Source organism: Varanus komodoensis, unplaced genomic scaffold, assembly GCF_004798865.1.
Source record: "Varanus komodoensis strain SLA01 unplaced genomic scaffold, ASM479886v1 scaffold41, whole genome shotgun sequence".
Lineage (NCBI taxonomy): Eukaryota > Metazoa > Chordata > Lepidosauria > Squamata > Varanidae > Varanus > Varanus komodoensis.
This window is the reverse complement of record NW_025335954.1, coordinates 5408943-5428801: the sequence shown is the minus strand read 5'-3', so window position 1 is coordinate 5428801 and position 19859 is coordinate 5408943. Positions and strand designations below refer to the sequence as shown.

Below are 19859 nucleotides of genomic sequence, written 5' to 3'. Positions count from 1 at the left end.
GACAGAATGAATTTGCTATTACCTCTTCTACATGAACATAAATGGAAACTACCCCAGAATGCAATCTTAGAATAAATTTACACTTGTGCCTTCATCACTTAAATTCTTCCAAGTGTTTAAGATAAAACAGGAACTATCTGACCAGAAGTTTTAAGGTGGATCCCCCTGCTTAATAGTATGGTCTTTTTGCCCTGAAGGAACATGCACAATATCCAGATGAACTGCAGCTACAATAGATTGCAGGAAGTACCTTTTGTGTGCCTGTTATATTCAATACATTTTAACGCACTTCTTGCCTACAAAAGCACTGGGGGTCCACAGTGCAACAGAACCAATTCTTTATCTTGTTACCTGATGGTTTCACTAGCAATAGTATTCCTCAAGTGGTAAAGGGTCCTTTCAACACCTATTATCAGTTTGTAAATGGGCATAAATGTGATGCATCTGTGACTGCTCATCCAGCGTGAGTAAATTCCCCAAGATTGTTTGGGTAATCTGCAACTTGCTGTACAAGCACCAGCCTCCTAAAGCAGTTGCCATAAAATCGCAAATGATAAAGTAACCCATCTTGTAAAATAAGAACAACAGAGAAGGCTAAGAGTGAAAAGGCATCTACTTGATGGCAAAAAGAACGGACCACTGGCAAACCTTTGTGGAGCCCAGTGCCACCATGGAAAAGATCCTTGAGGGGTCACAACCTGCCTGCTTGCTGCTAGGCCAGACAGAAGGTCCTCTGAGGCAAACCTGGCAGTAGCCTCCTTGGGCCACTAAGAATTTTTGTATTTGGGACTATCATATTTAATATGCATCCCACCATTTTTCTCTTCTTGTAAGGAATCTTAGGCTATCTCTATAATCCTCTCTCCATTTTATCTGCACAACAAGCCTGTGCTGAGAGTCTATGCCAGTCACCCAATGAGTTTCATAGGCAACTAGGGATTAAAACAGGTCTACCAACTCTGAGTACTACACTCTAACCGCTCTGCCACACTAAGTCCGATTGAATAAGCGTGTCCTCATCTCTCCTTTCCCTTTACTCCAGTTGTGATATTCTCCGGTTTCAGGCACAGCTGCACTTCAAGTTGCTACATGTCTCAACAGGCTTCCATTTAGGATGGCATCACCTGCCAAGTATTGCCCCCACCCCAGCAAACAAAGCACAAGCCCACAGGTCACAATGGTTCCAGGTCAGATGCTCTGGCCTAGCACCTCCCATCATCCCTCACCATTGTAGGTACCACAAGTTGTCCACCCCTGCTCTAAAGTTAAGTTCCTGTCTTTTATGCTGCAGTGCTAGGTTTGGTAAAGTTCCAGCCTCTTTCTCTATCTTTGCCATACAAGGAAATGACTTGTAAAGAAAGTCCCGATGAACAGCAACGGCAGCTGTGTAAGGAAGCTGTTCTTCCTACATGCCTTAGCTTTCCTATAGGTCAGTGGTTCTGTTGCTATTCAAACTGGGATGGAAGGAAGGGGAATTCAAGACCCCTTTCTCTGGGTCTTCTGCAGATGAGTTTATCAGCAGGCAAAATTAATTCAGCCATTCAACTAAAACATTAAGTCCCTTGTTAGGAATTAAGTTTATTCACAAAATCACTGATGGCCCCACAAGGGCAAGGATTAGCCTGGAAGATGTTTGTAGACCTGACGGTATTCTGGCTGTATTCTGGGCATATAGAAGACAGTTGTCAACAATGTAGACAATACTAGGGGTCCTTGAAACTAATTGCTGTTTCTAACCAGAAGGGAGCACTTCACATTCCAAACTCCTCCAACAAAATCCACTTCTTATTAGAAGGAAAAAATCAGTATTAGTTGCTGTACATACTGTGAACACCAAAGCATGGCCTGTCAGACCAGAAAAGTCTAGATGGGGAAACAAATCTGGTAAATGTCTAGAGGAGATATTTCAAGAGGCAACAATAGGTCTTCAGCATGAACACAGTGACAGCACTAGCCATGCTACAGATTATGGAACTGACATGCAGTTTGCATAAAAAATACACAGCAATATCAATGCTGTCCAATACACCAAAAGTTTAATCAAGAAAGTTTTAATATCCCACACAAGTCATTAGCTCACTGAATAAACCTTCCTCCATAGCAACCAAATTGGGGAACAGGATTCATGGAGCTTACAGCATGATTAGTTTCTCACATCGTGTGGCTTTCTGAATGCTTAGCATGTGATTAGGCAGGCCCAAACCTATGGGAAAGAAGAGATAGCAAGGTGGGATGGTATTGATTGCAATGCACTTAATTACCCTTATATAGAAGATGTGAAGCGAGGGAGCAGTTCTTCCATGTTGCCTGTACAGCACGGAAAGCAATGCATCTTTGTAAGTGCATCTCCAAATGGTTTGGACTTCAGCTCTCATCATTCCTGACCCTTCACCATTTTGGCAAGGGAAATCCAAAACATTTGGAGATTTACCACCTTACCTTGGCTTATGTCTAAATAGCCTCTATTTACACTATATAGCCTCAGAACAGAAAGCCATTGAATATAAGGTCACTCAGTGATGAGAGCAGTTATTTCAATATAGCCTTATTGAAACACTGTTCCCTCCCTGCCACAAGCCAGTATAGAAGTGTGGTATCATCCTAAAGGAAAGTGTGAGGGACTCTCCAGGAATCCCGGAGACAGCCTGTGTTAAAGAGTGAGGGAATCCCAGGAGCACCTTCCCCCAATTGCCAGAAGTCTTATTTCCATGTCTGGGTTCTGACTGGGTAGCAGAAAGCAATGCCTCTAAGGCAACATCACCTAGATGAGCCTGCATTTAGACACATGCTAACTCTTTCCTCTCATCTATGGAAATTCTATTCTCCTGGGGGGAAATAATGCTGCAATTGTAAAATCAGAGACAGCTGCACCAGCTATCAAGAATCTAAGGAACACTGGGAATTTAGCAAACCACTCAAGCCCAAGACTGTCTTGGAGGAGTTGTTAGAAACTTGTCAATAATTGCAGGATTCCATCACAGTCAGAGGGAATGAAACCTGACTGCGCTTGATACTAAGCAACTTGCTGTGCCTGATTTTTTTTTTTTTTTTTTTTTTGAGGGAGGGGGAGGCTGGGCACACCTTCAACTCACCCTTAAGTATGAAAATACCACCACCTCTACACATGTGGGCAGTTCTCTTGAAAAGGAAGAGAGGAAGTCAGCATAGGATGGTGGAACTGAAAGGCGGGAATGCCACTGAGCAGGCTACAGAGCAGCACTGCTAGGCTCAGCATTAAGGTGCTCAATGCCACTCTCAAGCCCCTAGGTTAAATACACACTGCAAGTTTTAAAGCCATTAATAAAACACACACTTTGGATAGAGAACTTACTCCCTTATCACTATACAAGGGAGATCAATACATGTACTTGGACCTATACATGTACTGGGATTTTTTTTTAAAAGGAGACAAAATGGAAAAATACACAATGAACCATGGTCTCCAGGTAGCCATACTGGCTGCCTTCTGTTTTGTGACTTTGCTGGGCCCTCCTTGTAAATAAAGTCTGGATCTAGGCATGCAGCAGAATGACGTGGGAACAGGAGGTACTCCCTGGCAGTACAGGATGCTGCCCACACATTTCAGAATCAGCTGCGCTAGTTTGCTTCCTTATATAATAAACAGAGGAAAGACTACTTATGAACTTCTCCCCATAGTGTTTAGTCTTCTACTAGCAAGGAGCCCCAGCCATTCCCAAATCATTCTTCACCCCTTCTAAAGTAACACAGTCCATCACCAGCTCAGGAATCTACTGCTGCACTCTGTGGCATGTGCAAAGCTGGCCAAAAGTAACAGCAAACACGATCCAGTCCTTTGGAGAGAAGTCCTCTTCTCCTACTACTTTGGCACCTCTCACTGATAGAACAGGAAAGAGAGAGACGAGGTAATGCAACAAAGAAGGGCTCTCTAATTCCTACAGGAGCAGATTATCCCGCCAGGCCTGTTTGTTCAAATCCATTACTCAAAGCACTGCAAGCCCTTGAAAGGAATGGCTTACCTCCTGATAGAAAATGAAATGGCAGAACAGGTCTGATGATTTGAGAGTGCAAAACAAGGAGGCAGGTTGGGTCACTAAAATGCTTTGGGATGTGCAATGACACTAAACCAGCTGTTGCCACCCCCTCCCTCAAACTGTTAAGCAGCTCCAGAAGGCAGCTCTACCTTCTCTTCCTGCGAAATTCCCAGCAGAAACTGGATTTCTAAGATTCCAGGGAAGATCAGCTGCAGGAGGTGGAGAGCAGGGCTGTTTCACGAAGCCTCCCAGCCATGACAGGCCGTAAAAAATTTTTTCCAGCCTCCACCATTGAATGAAATGTAAGTGCAGCTGGGAGAGACTCTAATGGAAAACCAATGCCAGAGCAAGGAGGGACCCATTTACCTGGGAGGTTACAAAAAGACCTGCCAAATCTGTCTCATGTTGCCATTACAGTCAGTGCAAAGCGCCAGGGAAGAGCTGCACAAGAATCGCCCTGGCTGCACTCGTAACAGACTCCTACGAAGCATTCGCTGTCACTTAAGCAGCACATATTCTTTCAACGACTCTGGCAAAGGCAGCTCCTTCACCGCATCTGGCAGGAACTGCACTCCTAGGCTCCGACGCACGGCATAGCGTGACAGCGTCTTTAAAGTGCCTGGGGCAGAGCACAGCGTGGTCAGCTTTCCGCAGAGCTGCTGATCACGCAGAACCTCCCGAGGCATGGCACCGTTCTTGCGCAATTCAAAGTGTCCGACAGCTCTGTGGAGGAGATCGAAGCAAGCCTCTTCCCTCTCAGTGCCAAGTCCTCTGACCAGCAGGGCAACCAACCTTGAGATTGGGGTCTGTCCTTTCAGGTTGACCACCCGCACTTCAGCCCCATATTCCAGAAGGATGCTCACGCTCTCCAAGTTCCCTTTCATCGCTGCCCAACTGAGAGGAGTGTCGTTGTTGTAATCCAGAGCATTGACAAAGGCCCCGCTTTCCAACAGTGTCCGGACACATTCCGCATTGTTCTTAAAGGCGGCCCAGTGCAGGGGTGTGTCCTTGTTACCATCCAGTGCATTTGGGTTTGCCCCATATTCTAGGAGGATCTCCACACAGGTCTCATCCTTTTCTGCTGCATAGTGAAGTGCTGTTCGGTTGTACCCATCAAGGGCATTGACCTGCAGCAAGAGAGAAAGGGCTCTTCAGAGGATCAGTCAGAGAAAACTGACCTGAAAATTCACCTAAAGACAACTGGACAGTGGAATCCCTTCCACCTCGTGTCTCCATTCACATTCAGGGAAACATCCCTGTCAAGTTAATGGGATTAAGCAAATGAGGCACCCAGAGTAACATTCTGGAACAGGTCTCATGGAGCACAGCAGTTCAGGTGGTTGCCTTGCTTTCACGTTTAGAGGCAGAGCCCATCTGGTGCAGGCAACCAAAAGCGGGTGGCTCTCTGCATCTTCCTCTGGCCTGTGAGCTTCCCAGGATTGATTGATTGATTGAAGGCTGCCCATTAGCATCACACTCTCTGGGCAGCCATTACAATAAAATGACACTGTTAAAAACAAAATAGGGTAGCAGAAGATGCCTTGCTAAAATCCAGCATAAGCAATTCTTATGTATTCTGGGCTTCTGCCTCCATTTAGTTTATTACAAATTCTAGGTTTGCTCTATTTAAATTTATTAGATAAGAACCTTTGAAAGTGGTAACTTTTAAACAAACACAGGCTGCTGACCTTGTCCATATCCTTGGAAACCAGATGTCAAGTTTCCCCTCCCCTTTGATAACACTTAATTCCAACTTTCTTGTGTCCTGGTGGTTATCGTGCGGAGCCATTCTGCTTCACTGGAAGCACAGTCAGTGGGACAGGGAACGATTACAATGACACCAAAGCACAAGCACTATGCATTACAGCAGTGGAGAGGAGAGCTTGAAAACAGGTTGCTTTCTCTAACAGGTGTGTGTAATATACATACTGTTCTACCCTCAAAAGCAATTTGTAACACTTAATGGAGGCCTGCTGCCCTAAAGAAAAGGATAAACAAAAATTGCCACTAAAGCACTAAAATAGCCCTTTAGATCTCTACCATTATACAGAACTGTGCTTCATTGAATTCAATATATATGCTGGGGACAAACTGGCTTTTTGGTGGCAGTACAGCCAATTGGTGAGAGCTCTCAACAGCCTTTCTTAGGATTGTGCATGTGTGCTACAGTTTGGATTATCATCATTTAAAGCTTCCCAGATAAAAGGGCACCTGATTCAAGGGAGGCATGAAGGAAAATTGCACTTACCACATTGGTTCCTCAGAGGGCAACCTTGCAGATGCTTTGGCCCCAGAACTCTCATCAGCCCAAGCCAACATAGCCAATGGTGAAAGCTGATAGGAGCTACAGTCCAGAACCTCTGAAGAAAATTGGCCACCCCCACATTAACACACAAACAGGATAATGTGAAGACTTTTTTTTTAATAAGAGGGAAAAAAACCTTTCACACTGCAAAAGAAAAGCTTTTTAAGCCTTTGCTAAAAAGCTAACGTAGTGGCTGTGTCAGTCCTCACTAGTTTTGAGATGTCGATCTACATCTCCTATCACCCCCAAAGGCTTTCACCTATGCCATGAATGCACTTGATGGCCTTTGACAAGTCATTCATGCTCAACTCATCCGCAATACAGTGGATGGGGGTGGTAAATATATTGGTCAACTGTTGCATTTCAGCAGTTGTATGGGTCTGTTCTTAAATTGTATTCAAACTCTTCTTACCTCAGCTCCTTTTTCCAACAGCAGCTCAATGCAATCGGCATCAGCAACCATGCAAGCACAGTGCAAGGGCTTCAGGGTACCGTGCATACAGTTGACATCTGCACCCTGGAAGAACATAAGGGGTGGGGGAGAAAGAAGGAGATTCAGCAAGTTCATCTATTCCTGCCTATCACTGGAACAAATGTATTGCAATGTAAACTTGTTGTTTATATTGAAAGATATCAGATCAGGATGCTTCTTATCTATCGTAAGTTCAGGGTCATGTAACTTAAATTTAAAAAGCTAGCTCCTGTCAGTCTCTTCATGTTCATTGCTTTTTATTTAGTTTCCTGAACATTCCAAACACAGTTCTAAGAAAACAGCAGAGATAAAACTTGTATCCCACAAAGTCTGCTCATTTCAAGAAAGTTGGGAGAGAAAAAGTTGCATCTTTTTTGCTCTTAGAATCCCTCTGTGGAACACTCAAAGGATCTGCACAGAGTTCCATCAATTATGTCTGGGCTTTGTAGGAACCTCTACCTCCCCCACCTGCCAATTATGGAGAAGGAACAACAGCACAAGTGGATGCAGGACCCATTAATTTGAATCCTTGCAGGTTTCTTTCCAAAAAGCAAACACTGTTCCCAATTTCTAGCAAATGCATTACAATAGAAGAACACAGACTTTCCCCACCAGCAAAATAAATAATCAATCCACCCCTGGCTTGTCGAACCTCCATTCAGCAATTGGCACAATTAAAAAAAACTTCCCTCCCTGGCCCCTCTAACTTCCGTGCCTAAAGCGGTCTTTCCTGTTGTTTGCACCCACTGAAGTAGTGGAGGCTGGCAGCACCCATGTTGGTGGGGTGGTATATCCCACTCTAGGCTTCAACCTGAACTCAAAGGACCTATCCTTGCTGCTGAGCCCTATTTCCAAAACAGGTGCAGCACCATGGATAGCTTCTTAAAAATTTAGGCTATGATCTGGAGCAGCTACACTGCCCCACTGATACTGCAGCCACCAGTCTAAGCACTTCATTAGTTTCCAGCAAGCATCTGGAACTTTCAAAATCAGGCCAAAAAATCTAGAAGACACCTCCCTTCCCAAAGAAATTTATTTTTTTCTTCAGTCCTGTCCTTCAGACCTTAAATCACCCTCCAGAGGACAAGAGGGAAGTTGGAGCAAATTTTTTTAAATTATTTTGACGTGGAAAGTGTGTGTCCATGCGGAGAGAGAAACCAGATCACAGGAGGGGCTGGAGAGGAAAAGGACACTGCAGAAGTGGAGATGCAGAAGGAAGAATGCAGGCAAGCACTAATGGACAGAAGCAAGTAAAAAGAAATGTTTGAAATGGCTGCAGCTACCATAACTTTATCTTCAGTGAGACAACTGTAGAGCCTTAAGACAAAGATGCAACATGGAACTTTAGCTCCTCAATACGATAATGGCAACACTTCAAAAATTTTAAGACATGTGGTTTCTTCTAGCTCAGACCTCTTGTCAATATTAAATTCGTAGTCAACTTTATTTATTGACTGCTGGATGTAGAATCCAGGTTTTTATTGGGGCCTGTTTCATATAGTTGGCATCTTGGATGCTGTCCTTGGAATCAGGATCCCTTCTTGAGTTGGTCATATTGAATTGCACTCAATTTAATGCTTGCAAAACATATCAGATGAGAACAGGATGACCTGGGGGATGGGTATGCTGATACGTGGTTTTTGCATACAGATCCACAACGTGACATGTACAAAGATGCTTATTGTTGTTGTTTTTATTCAAGCCACCAGAAAGCAAGACACTGGCAGAAAAGCATTGGAGAAAGCTGTGTGTGGCAAGTGTGTAAGACAAGCCCAGAAGAGATGTTCACATTAAACTGTCCTTGGTGCCACTGCTTGGATTTACCTTCTTAGGATCATCTATTTCTAGCCAGAAAAAATTAATGTCGAAAGGGTGCAGCACCCTGTGAGGAAGGCCCACATTGAGCAGGAGGGCACACGCTTTGCACACAGAAGGCTTGAGCTCAGCCTCTGCCTCTTCCCTTCAAAGGACCAGACAGGAGGGGTTAAGAAAGACCCTTTCTCCGGGACATCTTACAGCAAGGGCAGATAAGCTTGTGTCCTCCAGATGTCTTGGACTACAACTCCCATCAGCCCCAGCCATCATGGCAATTGTCATGGGTTATGACAGCTGTACTCTGAAACAGCTGCAGTTCATCAGGTTGTCTGAAAGCACCATCCACAGAGTGGTTAATCCCATGCTAAATGACTCATCTTGAGCTGATACAAGTTTGTACTTCTGCTATGTATACTTTAAGTGAAACACATCAGGAGAAGCCAGTCAACTGATCAGCCAGCTTCTGCTTTTCGCAGTGCTTTCTCCTCCCTCCAAGGGAGCTGTCTGCTGTATATTATGTCTAATGACCTGCCCAGAGATAATTCAGGTGATGAATGATAACAGCACAATGTTACCATAAGAACCCCAGGAAGTTATCTTATTTTATCTGGGGATTGGGACACGGCGGATAGCATCAAGGCCCATGTCAGCTTCCATGAGCTTTTACACTAACAGAAGGATTTGTCATATATCGAATGGGTTCTGGCGGATCAAATACCTGGCAATTAATAGAGCAAAGCAGCTGGCAGAATCAGTCAAGCCTAACATGGAACTTGCCTCTGTTAAGAGCTGAGTAATCGGAAACTGAAACAGCCGTAGAGTTGCCCTTTACAGCTCAAGAGTGTTTAAAGCTTCCTTTGACAATCAGTAATATCACACTGAAATAGGTTTGAGAAACAATATTCAAGAAGTGTCAGTCTGCTCTGCAAGTGGACTAAACCAGGGGTGGGCAATCTTCAGGCTGGTGGACTCGCCTAGCTTGGGATCAGAACCCCATGCTTACCACTCAGGGCCAAGTGCAGGCAATCAGATGCCAAAAATTAAAGGAACAGCATACTACTGAATACATCCTCATCCCAGGAATTTGTGATAGGTACCAGAACAAAGCACACAAGCCCTTCTACAAGCACAAACAAATATGCCTGGGTTTTTCTAAGTTTGTAAGCAATCAGTTTTTTCGCTGGGGAGACGGGGTTTTTTAGGTGTTGCTGTTATTAAGAAAATTGGGAGCTTAAAAATCTTGTCAATCCCTTGTAAGTCACCCAGAGATCTATGAACAGATCCTGATCTACATTCTGCCCACTTCTAATCACTGCCCTTTGTCTCCTTTCTTGATATGGCCAGAATCTGCACAGACCAGCTCTACACACCAAAATGTCATGTGGCCAGGAAAATTGTTTTACAACTCTTCTCAAGTCACACTTCTGAGAAAAGCTACTTCCTTCACTGAATCCTTTCTGTGATGCCAAGCACTCTAGATGAGGGATAGGGAAACATGTCCGCCCCACCCCCACCCAGGTGTTGCTGGAATGCAATTCCTTCCCTCACTACCAGCTATGTTAGTTAGGGCGGATGGGAACTGCAGTCCAACAACATCTAAAGAGTCACATGTTTTCCCACATCTGCTTTTGAGCTGTACAACTGCTTAGATGTATGATTTAGAAGCATCAGGGGCAGGTCAGCATACACAGGATAGTTGAGTTCAGGTCTGCTTTCCACATTAATTTTAAGCCTCAAGGGTTTCCATAGATGAAATATGATAACTATTTGCATAGCATGAAATTTAGATCTGTTGCAGAACTACTCTGGAGTAAGCATGCACTTTCAAAGATGGTTAACACTCAAGGAAAACCTTCTTCTCTGATGTCTAAGGATTATTTGATATTTTTGCAGCCAAGAAGCATTCACCCTTTGTAGATGGACCCCCAAGTTAGGGAGGGAGACAACTTTTTGCTTATAAATAAATCTTTAACATGGAAAAAGCTCCTCTCCCTTGGACCAAGGAACTGTGCCAGTTTGATGGTCTTACAAATTTTGAAAGCTCCAAGATTGGGCAAAGATAGAAAGGGAGGAAGCAAGAAATTTTGCCCATGATCTTTAAATTCTAAGAACTGCCTTGCAGAAGCAGTTTTCAACCCACTTTGTTTCACCCTTAGTATGTTTATTAAAGAAAAGTGCTACGTATGAAAAACTGTCAGTTAATGTTTCCATAGAAACCCAGAATATGACTGTACCATGTCTATGATGCTTGGCACTTAAGAAACTGGAAAGAGCCAAAATACAATAATAAATTATGGCAAATCATACTCACATTTGGCTGTAGTACTGTGCAGCCTTAGTTGGCCTAGACTTTTTCCTCTTTCCTCTAAATCTCTTTGGTAGTTGTTGCCATTTTTGATTTATCTGATAGGGTTACAGAAATCATGTGAAGAAAAAAAGGGCTGGGCAGAATAATCTTTTCTACAGGGGCTATCCCTCAATGGATAACTTCATATTCCCCCATGTTTTTAATTTCCATTAGATGAAATTGATGTGCCTTTCATAGAAATAGCTGTTGCAAGTCCTTTGGTATTTGCAGGTGTTTAAGGCACAAGAGTTTCAAAGTTAGTTGGGATATATTTTTGATGCTGCTGTTCAAAGCAGTGTGGAAAGTGGCCAACATTTCTTTGAGTGTGGTTTGGCTGTTTCAGGATTGGAAAGAAATAGGACATGTTCTTCAAACAGATGAATCAAGTGGGTAGCAGGCCCTATCACGATCCAATAGCTCAAGGAAAATGACTAACTTGAAGTCTTAGGAGCACCCTCTGCAGAGTGGGGGAAGTGATCAAAAGTTGCCTTGTACCAAGTCAAACTGACAGCAGCTTTCCTAGGTTGCTTAGCAACGGTCTTTTCCTAAGAGCCCAGATTTGCCCAGGACTGGACTCCAGACTGTATACATGTAAAAATGAGATCTGATGCAGAGTGACTGAGTTTAATCCTTAGTTTAACCCTTAGGCTGTTGCTTTAAAACACCCATGAGGTCTTATAAACTTGATACAGATTAAAACTGGCAATATCAACATATAGACAAATAAAGGTTGGATTCAGAGAGTTTCAACTGATGTTGTGTACAAGCTCACCATGCAGGTGTACCCTTTTGTGAGGGTGCTCAGATTTGTGAACTAAAAATCCCTAGCTACCTCCACAATCCTAGTGGAGGGAAAGCACATACAGTCATATCACTTAAAGTATTCTGGTAGATCGTGTTCTCAGCCTCAGTAACATGTATAAAAAATAATCTCAAGCTTTCTGTCACATTGCAGTATGACCAAGAAACAGACCCCAGTGCTGCTTAGGGTAGCAGCAAAGCAGCATCACTGAAATCTGACACAAGCTCATAGAGTTTCAGGGAAATAGCAAAATACAAGTTTTCAGAACACAGCTAACATTTCTTTGCCTCCTCACATACCTGCCTGATAAGATCTTCGACATTGTCATGTGGGAAAGATCGGATAGCTGCTATAGTCCGAATTAGACGCTCTGACAAAGAATATTTGCTCTGAATGCTCTGCATGATGTACCACATACTGGAACTTTAGTTTCCTTGGGTTTCTTCACATGCTCCAAATTGCCTGGGAAAAACATACACAAAATAACATTTAAAAGGTTTTAAAATTACAAATTTTCACCTACAAAGTCCTATCAAGCTTCACATAATAATTGTAAATAAGAAGATACTTGATGCCATGATACATATTACAAACAAAGAAGCAGAAAAGGTGACTAGAGTCAGCAAGAATGACCTGAAATTTAGGGTCTGGTTTACACATTGCTTCAACACTGAAGCATCAAGTAGAAATGTGAAGGCCCTGGGGGAAAAGAACAGGAAAATTAAGGGAAAGGGGGAAAAAATCCCTTCTTTCTGAAAATTAGAAAACATGTATTTCAGGAACTACATTTTTCCAGGAAAACAGTTCTTATCCCCCTGAAGATGTTTTTTCCCCCTGAATACTTGTGTGTATAGTTAAACTATGGAATTTTCTGCCACAGGAAGTGGCGGCTTTAAAAAGCAACTGGACAGATTCATGAGGGAGGAGAGTCTCAGTGGCTACTAGCCTTGCTGGCTGTGTGCTGCCTGCTTCACCATAGGTGGCATGCTTTCATACACCAGCTGCCAAGGAGCTTGGGCAGGCAGAGGTCTTGCACCCATCCTGCTGGAGGGATCCTGTGGACAGCTGGTTTGCCAGCATGTGTACAGATGAACCTTTGGTCTGATGCTGCATGGTTTTTCTTAATTCAAGACCCAATGCTGGGCCTTTCCATTTCCAGTAATGAGTAATGACTTGAAGATGCCATAGAAGCCAAAACACAATGCTTTCCAAAAAGGTCTAGTCACATTTCAGCTGGGGAACCATTATGTGATGGTGAATCTGCTCTAAGCCTCATATAGGATGCCATGAAAATCAGCAAAAATAAAGAGGTGGCATAAAATAATTATTCTGTATCACTCTCAGGACAAGGTTACAGACAAGCAAAGCACAAGGCAACCATTATTTTTTATATGGAGAAGCTGGTTGTATTATTTGGTCCTTCAGAATATTAAAAAGTGTGATCAAATTACATGGTAGATCTACTAACCCAGACTTACAACCTATGATCACCTTGTAAACAGCTATCTTGCTTTGCCTTCCATCATACCTGACCATTCTTTTTTCTTAAGTGTTCCAAATTCTAAAGTAAAACACCCATAATACACTGAAAATACTAAAACTGGAATGAAGTATACAATGATGAAAGGTTATGCCTCCCCTGATTTTAATAACATCATTTTTGTTTTTAATGTCCAAATTAAGCTATGCAAATTGCCATTTTACAAATGTTTCTTCAGGCTACAAAGTTACTGCACTTGTGACACAAGTATTACTTCACTCTTTCATAGCTGCAAGCAAGGTGAAAAGCTAGGTGGCAGAAGATGCAAGAGATTGAACTCAGATTGATGTTACAATCCAGTGCCAGGTGCAAGGCAGAGAGTGCACAGCTATGATTGCTACTAAATCCTAATTAGGAAAGAGATAGAACAAATATATACATAATAGACTAATTCTCCAATTTAAGCTGTAAGAACTGTGGAGCCATAAAAAAGTAATTAACAATAACCAATAAATCTTTAGCAATCGTTTTGCCAGTCCTTAAAGAACTAAATTTCCTGTATCTCATTACACCAGGCTCAAAAATGTATTTCAAGTGAAAGCCACTCTGCAGTCAAGATTCATGATGCTTTTCCTTTCTCTCATATAGACAGGTACAACATACCCATTACCAACCATAAGAAATAAGTGAATTGGAGACCTATAATAAGCAATGTAATATAGAACTTCATTTTTAATTCCTTCTATAAAAAGTGGTCTGAATAAACTTAACATAAACTAACTTAAGCTGATCTATTAGAATGTTGTTGTTGTTGTTGAAGAAAGGAGATAATTACTTTCTATTAGGACCAAGTAGAATTCCAAATAGTTATCAGCAAGCATTGGTGTTTTCCAGATGCTTAATGTCCAGCCTGAATAAAAGTTCTGAGAAATCTGAGATAGTTCACACTATTTTATAATGCTTTAGCAACAAGTTTTTACTTCACTATAGGGGTTAATGAACCACTAGTTATTATCACTGTTTTGTGAATGGTAATTCTTGATACTTTACATATGTTTATGCACTAGTATTTAAGGACTAATGCAGTAGCCATAGGCAATAAGAAATTCTAGCAAATTTACCAGGCTGGAGTAGGAGGAGGAATGGAACTCCATTGTAGTACTTGCCTGAGAGTAATTCTGTGGCTTGTTTATTTACACTTTACAACAACAGAGTTTGTATTTTTGCATTTTATTTACTTCTTGTTGCTAGTCATGTCCGACCCATCGCAACCCCATGGACAACATTCCTCCAGGCCTTCCTGTCCTCCACCATCCCACGGAGTCCACTTAAGCTCACTCACCGCTTCAGTGACTCCATCTAACTACATCTCATTATTTACAGACTTCTTCTTTTTACTGTGTGTGTTTGCCTGATCACTGAGGATTACACTTCAAGCATCTTTAATCCACAAAGTTTATTTATACTATAATAACATTTGTTAGCTTTCAAAGTCCAACGAAACTGTTTTAATGGGGTTTTGATATTGACTGGAAGTTATACAACTTCCAAAAGGGCAGGTGTTCTATGTAACTTTATGCATAAGGACATATTAGTATATCTATAAGTGCTACTTTCTCATGATATAAACGGCATCTTGTGACACCATTTATTTATGACTTTTTTACACCGACCATCTACTGGCATCTCGCTTTTAAGTCTAACTAATTTATTCTGACATCAGTGTTCACGGACAACAGCCACTTCCTTATTCTTTGTGATGGATATATGATGCATCCGTTTAAAAACACAGTGTTCACAAACACTTATGCCTTAATTTTTAAGGTGCCACAGGACTCTTTTTGCTGCAACAGATTAACAAAGTCATCCCTGTGGTACACAATAAAGCAAGAGTGGGGGCAGCGATGCTGTTGCAGAAAGAGCAAGTCCACTGCCTATGGCAATAAACGTGTTGGGAGGAAAAAAGCTGATCTAGAGAGACTGCTCATCGCTAGCCGAGGTCAAAAAGCAGAGCCTGGCCCGAGCGGGCGATTCAACACCAGGTGACATCTTCGCCCCGTAACCTTCACATGCGCCCCGCGCCAAGCAGGGCAGCCGCCCCCGCCGCCCACAGAGACAGGCTGGCGCGATCCCGCATCGTCCCAGGCGAAGGCCTGGCTCCTTACGTCACCACTCAGCCGCACTCACCGGCCCGGCGCCTATCGGACCCGCGCACCCTCCACCACCAGCGCGACCCGGAAGCTCAACCTCTGCCAACAGGACGCGAATATACCGACACGGCAGGCTCAACAGACACTCGCTTCCGGGCACGCCAGAGAAATATGAGTAGGCCCGCGCGCGAAGCCGAGACGCTTTTCCCCGCCTCCTCTGGAGACCCTGCCCCTTTCATAAGTCTCCTCCAATAAACTCAGAGAATCGTAGATAAAGCCCACCCCTCATGCCTCTTCCTTCCAATCCTCTCGCAGCTGTGCATATAAGGCCGCTGCCCTAGGTATGGTCTCGTCGGCTGCTGTCAAAGACTGGAATATTAAACATTACCCCGCTGGGCCAAATTGTGGATTCCGGATGTTTTGTCCTACACTAACTAACAGTCCTAGCCATCATAGCCAATGGTGACGGATCATGGGAGTTGTAGGCGAAAATCCAGGGGAGCTACGAGTTGTCTATCCCTGCCAAACACGTTTGCTAGAAAGACCCTGCCCCTGAATTCAGTGGACTGTCTTCTGGGTTAACATTTGTAGAACTAGTCTGCTCAGACAGGCTTAATTTTGCTCACTCTTTCAGTAGAGTTCAGGATTATTAGTCAATGCATCCAATACCACAATGGACATCATATAGCTCCACAGAGATCTATAGGGGGTGATATTTGCTTACACTTAACCCAGTGAGTTAAGTGGGGCCAATGGTCTAATTTGGATTACAGCCATAATGTAACAAATTAACGTAATATAAGATTGAGAGCATCAGAAGAACAATGAAAACGGCTTTGCCTCCTTAAAAAAAGAAAAGCTGTGATATAAATCTAATAAATAACCACAAGATCACTGGTGGAAACTTTTAATTTTCCTGGTAGTGCACTGGATGGTGCCTTAGCATTTGTGTGTGCCTGCCAAGATTCAATTCAAGAATTTAGAGGATCATGCAGGATGGCAGATCTCATGCAAATCTGAGGAAGCCTCAATGGCAGCTGCAACAAGGATAACCAGGTTCAGTTAGGAAAGATCCCTTTCACCTTGAACCTCAGCAGTTTTACTGAAAGATCACCCAGACCCAGACAGAATGTTTTATAGATTCTGAGTCACATGGGCTCAGCAGTTGGGCAGTTGATGACAAAATAAGGGGAACACAAAAGAAGGGGAGGGTTCTGCAGAGAGAGCTTAATACAATGTTATTTGATTGCAGGATATTAACATAAGGATCACTGAGGGACAGGAATTATTGTGAGTCTTGGCATGCAAATAAGGGTGACTGAAGTACTGTCAACCTGGCAGCCTTATCCATTCTTTCTGATCAGCAAAACAATATCCCTGGTGGCTTCTAGGCAAGCTATCAGTTCCCCCTTCTTAAATCAGCAGCAAATGCTAAACAGTAACCTGGCTTGAAAATCCGGTGCTTCCTGTGAAAGGGGTGCAGATTTGATTTCATAACACATATGAAACACATAAGGCACATATAAGCAACCTTTTTCTGTCAGGATTTATCTGAATTTTCCCAACACTAGCAATACTTTTAAAACGCACTCCCAAAAGGCAAAATCTGGGCAATGATAGACTAGACACAAGTAGCAGAAAATCAGGGCTTTTCTTAGTTGGCCAAACATTAAACCAGATAGCCCCTGCAGGTTACTGCATATGATCTGCTTCTCTCCTTCCCTTCATGCTCTCAGTAATGTCTGGATAGAGCTCATCTTAACCCCACACCCTCTTTACAGACAGAAAGATTTCAAACGTACAATAGTGCAATACCTCTTTTGAGCATTGAGCAAATTACACTGAAGCTTGATAGGCATATTTATGCTATTATCATTATGATATCCACCTCACTCCTTTTGGTGAAACTCAAAGGACTGGTACTCTCGACAGGCATTTCTTTTTTGGGGGGGAGGGGTACAATTTAGTACTTAGGAGTGCAGCTGCTAACTTGAGGTTCTCTTGGACTTTTACCAGCTGCAAATTAGACAGAAATTAAATACATGATGCTTATCATTACGCCTTTTTTATGTAGAAAAAGCTTTGCCTGCTAATATTGATGCCATCACCCAGATACTAGAGGCAATTCTTTTTCACTTATGTTATGAACACTTTCCTTTCCATTGGAAGATAAAAATATTCCAGGCTTGCAGAGAGTTCTTTTTAAAACTTTATTGCAATGAAGGGAACAGAAAAGAATGATTTCCTTCCCATTTTTCAGTTCACCTGAGCACATGTTCACACACCCCTTTTGAACCCTGCTCCCAGCTGCTTGTTCCCTCCTCCTTTCTCCTAATTGGCTAATAGGGTACTGAGAGTTTACACTCTTTCCGCACTGCCCCAACACCGACCCTTCTTCCCAATCCAGCCCTGTCCCCGGTGGGCTACAATAGGCTCATTTTGTTCTGCCCAGCTTGTCAATAAACAATCAGGAAGTATTTGGCCCTCCTGCCTACATGCCTGTTTCCCCATACCTTGTGCTACCTGATTTTGGCCCCTCCCCTCTTTTGGGCTAAGTAATTTTCTTTGTTACCCTTTTAAATCTCTTTATTCCCTTGTTTCAAATCATCCTTTCACACCTATCACTTATACAAGTTAGAATAGAATAGAGCTCAACCCCCAGATTTTTGGGGATCCTTCAACACATTACAGCCCACATCATTAGCTTGACTCTCTGTGTAGCATTTCAGGAAGCCAAAAAAGCTGCTGAGGGAAGGAGTGGGACGAGGGAATACATTTGTGCCAGAGCAGCTGATCCAGCTTAAATCTGAGTCCAACAGCTTCCCTTTAAATTTTTGGGGTTCCTGTGCAAGGTAGCAAGAGGAACTCTGATTAAATATAAGACTGACATATATTTAGTTATATGTGGCACACTTTCTGGTAGTCATCCTGTTTTATTTGAAAGGCTGTCCTAAAAAATCCTGGATATGTTAAGTGGTGTTATACATACTGAAGATACATAGGAACTCATTCTTTAATGAAATACAGGTTTGGTTAGTTCAGTAAACATTTGATTCCTCCCACCTTTCAAAATGTGTTAGGACTGCTACATTTATTTATCTATAAATGTTTTAAATTAATGAAAAATAAATTTATGATTGACTGCTTTGCAGGGAGGGATTTTTTTTGAGGGGAGGGGGTTCTTATAAAAGTCACTAGTTCGGGAGACAAGGCAGAGAGTCATTATGTAAGTCTGTCCTATAGAAGCGTCATCTGCAGCTGCATGTAAATCAGAATCAGTTGTTAAAAGCACAGAAGGAAGCATGACCAGGGTTCTTTTTCCTAGTAAGTTCAGTTGGCTACTCTCGGTACACCATCACTGATCTTCCTTCATCCACCATGGGAAAAGAACTACCAGGACTACACCACCAAAAGGGCAGGGGGTCCTTTTCTGTGTACTGGTGAAACATGAAAGCCTGCAGAAGACATAAATCCACAGCAACATGGGCTGGGCTCTGTTGCCCATAAACGAATGCTTATCAGACAAAGATTTCCTGGAGATTAACCACTCATTCTAAAGGGAGTGAGACTGTAGTTCAGTGGCAGAGCTTATACACTGCATGGAAAAAAAAAAAAAACAGAAAACAAAAGGAAGTTCAATTTTGGGCAGCTCCAGTTAGACGGGCCAGGAAGCAGATGATGGAAGGGAAGGCTGTCTTACAGAAGCACTGCTGGACAGAATAGTCAAGTTCCAGACAACATGAACCAATGTAGCTTCCTAAACACCCGCCAAATTTCTGCATGTGAAGTGGACAGTTTATAGGGAAAAGGAGCACTGCCAGGAAAAAAGCTGGCAATCCTTAATGAGAGGGATTGCCAGCCATTCTAAATGTGTACACTGACAACGGGACTTACTCACAGGTTGCTAATGTTGGGAAAATTCAGATAAATCCTGGTAGAAAAAGGTTGCTTATATGTGCCTTTGTGTTATAAAATCAGACCTGCAACATCTCCGCACGTCTTTCTCAAAGCAAGAGAACTTCCAAGCCAGGTTACTGTTTAGCACATGGGTCCTCAAACTACGGCCCGGGAGCCAGATCCAGCCTGCCATGCCCATTTGGACCCACCGCATGCACGCCCATGTGCGCACCCGCCACCGCCCACCTCATCCCATGCACGGGGAGGCAGCGGTTTGCTCGCTCAGAGAAAACGATCTCCAAGCAAGCCAGCCGCTACGCTGCCTCATGCACCCACCTCGCGGTGTGTTCCCGCCCCCGCCTTGCCTCACCACGCCTTACCACGCACCCCACCTCCACCTCAGCGCGCACACACGCACACGCCAACCTCGTGCTTTCCGGCTCTTGCACAGCACTGGCAGCTTTCAACTGGCCCCCTGGTGAAAAAGTCTGAGGACCCCTGATTCAGTATTTGCTGTTACTTTAAGAAGTGGGAACTCATAGCTTGCCTGAGAAGCTGCCAGGGCTATTGTTTTTGCT

At 43.2% G+C, this 19859-nt stretch overlaps 1 protein-coding gene across 5 annotated transcripts in view; it reads right to left on the bottom strand.

Annotated features, from left to right (window-relative positions):
• Positions 1–2014: 2014 nt before the first annotated feature.
• ASB8 (ankyrin repeat and SOCS box containing 8) overlaps positions 2015–19859 on the bottom strand; it is a 31935-nt gene continuing 14090 nt past the window's right edge. Inside the window, exons 1-5 of one of the 5 annotated variants that reach the window (XR_006415983.1) lie at positions 15422–15526; positions 12054–12216; positions 6731–6835; positions 4380–5140; positions 2015–2203 (exon numbers count right to left, since the gene is read on the bottom strand). Coding sequence is in view for 4 of the 5 variants with exons in the window: in XM_044443067.1 (XP_044299002.1) it covers positions 4511–5140; positions 6731–6835; positions 12054–12170 (852 nt within the window). In the remaining variant the exon portion in view is untranslated. Of the gene's footprint in view, positions 5141–6730; positions 6836–10916; positions 11009–12053; positions 12217–13235; positions 13304–15421; positions 15527–19859 lie in introns of those variants that run through there. The other 4 variants (XM_044443067.1, XM_044443069.1, XM_044443070.1 and 1 more) reach the window with 4 other exon arrangements.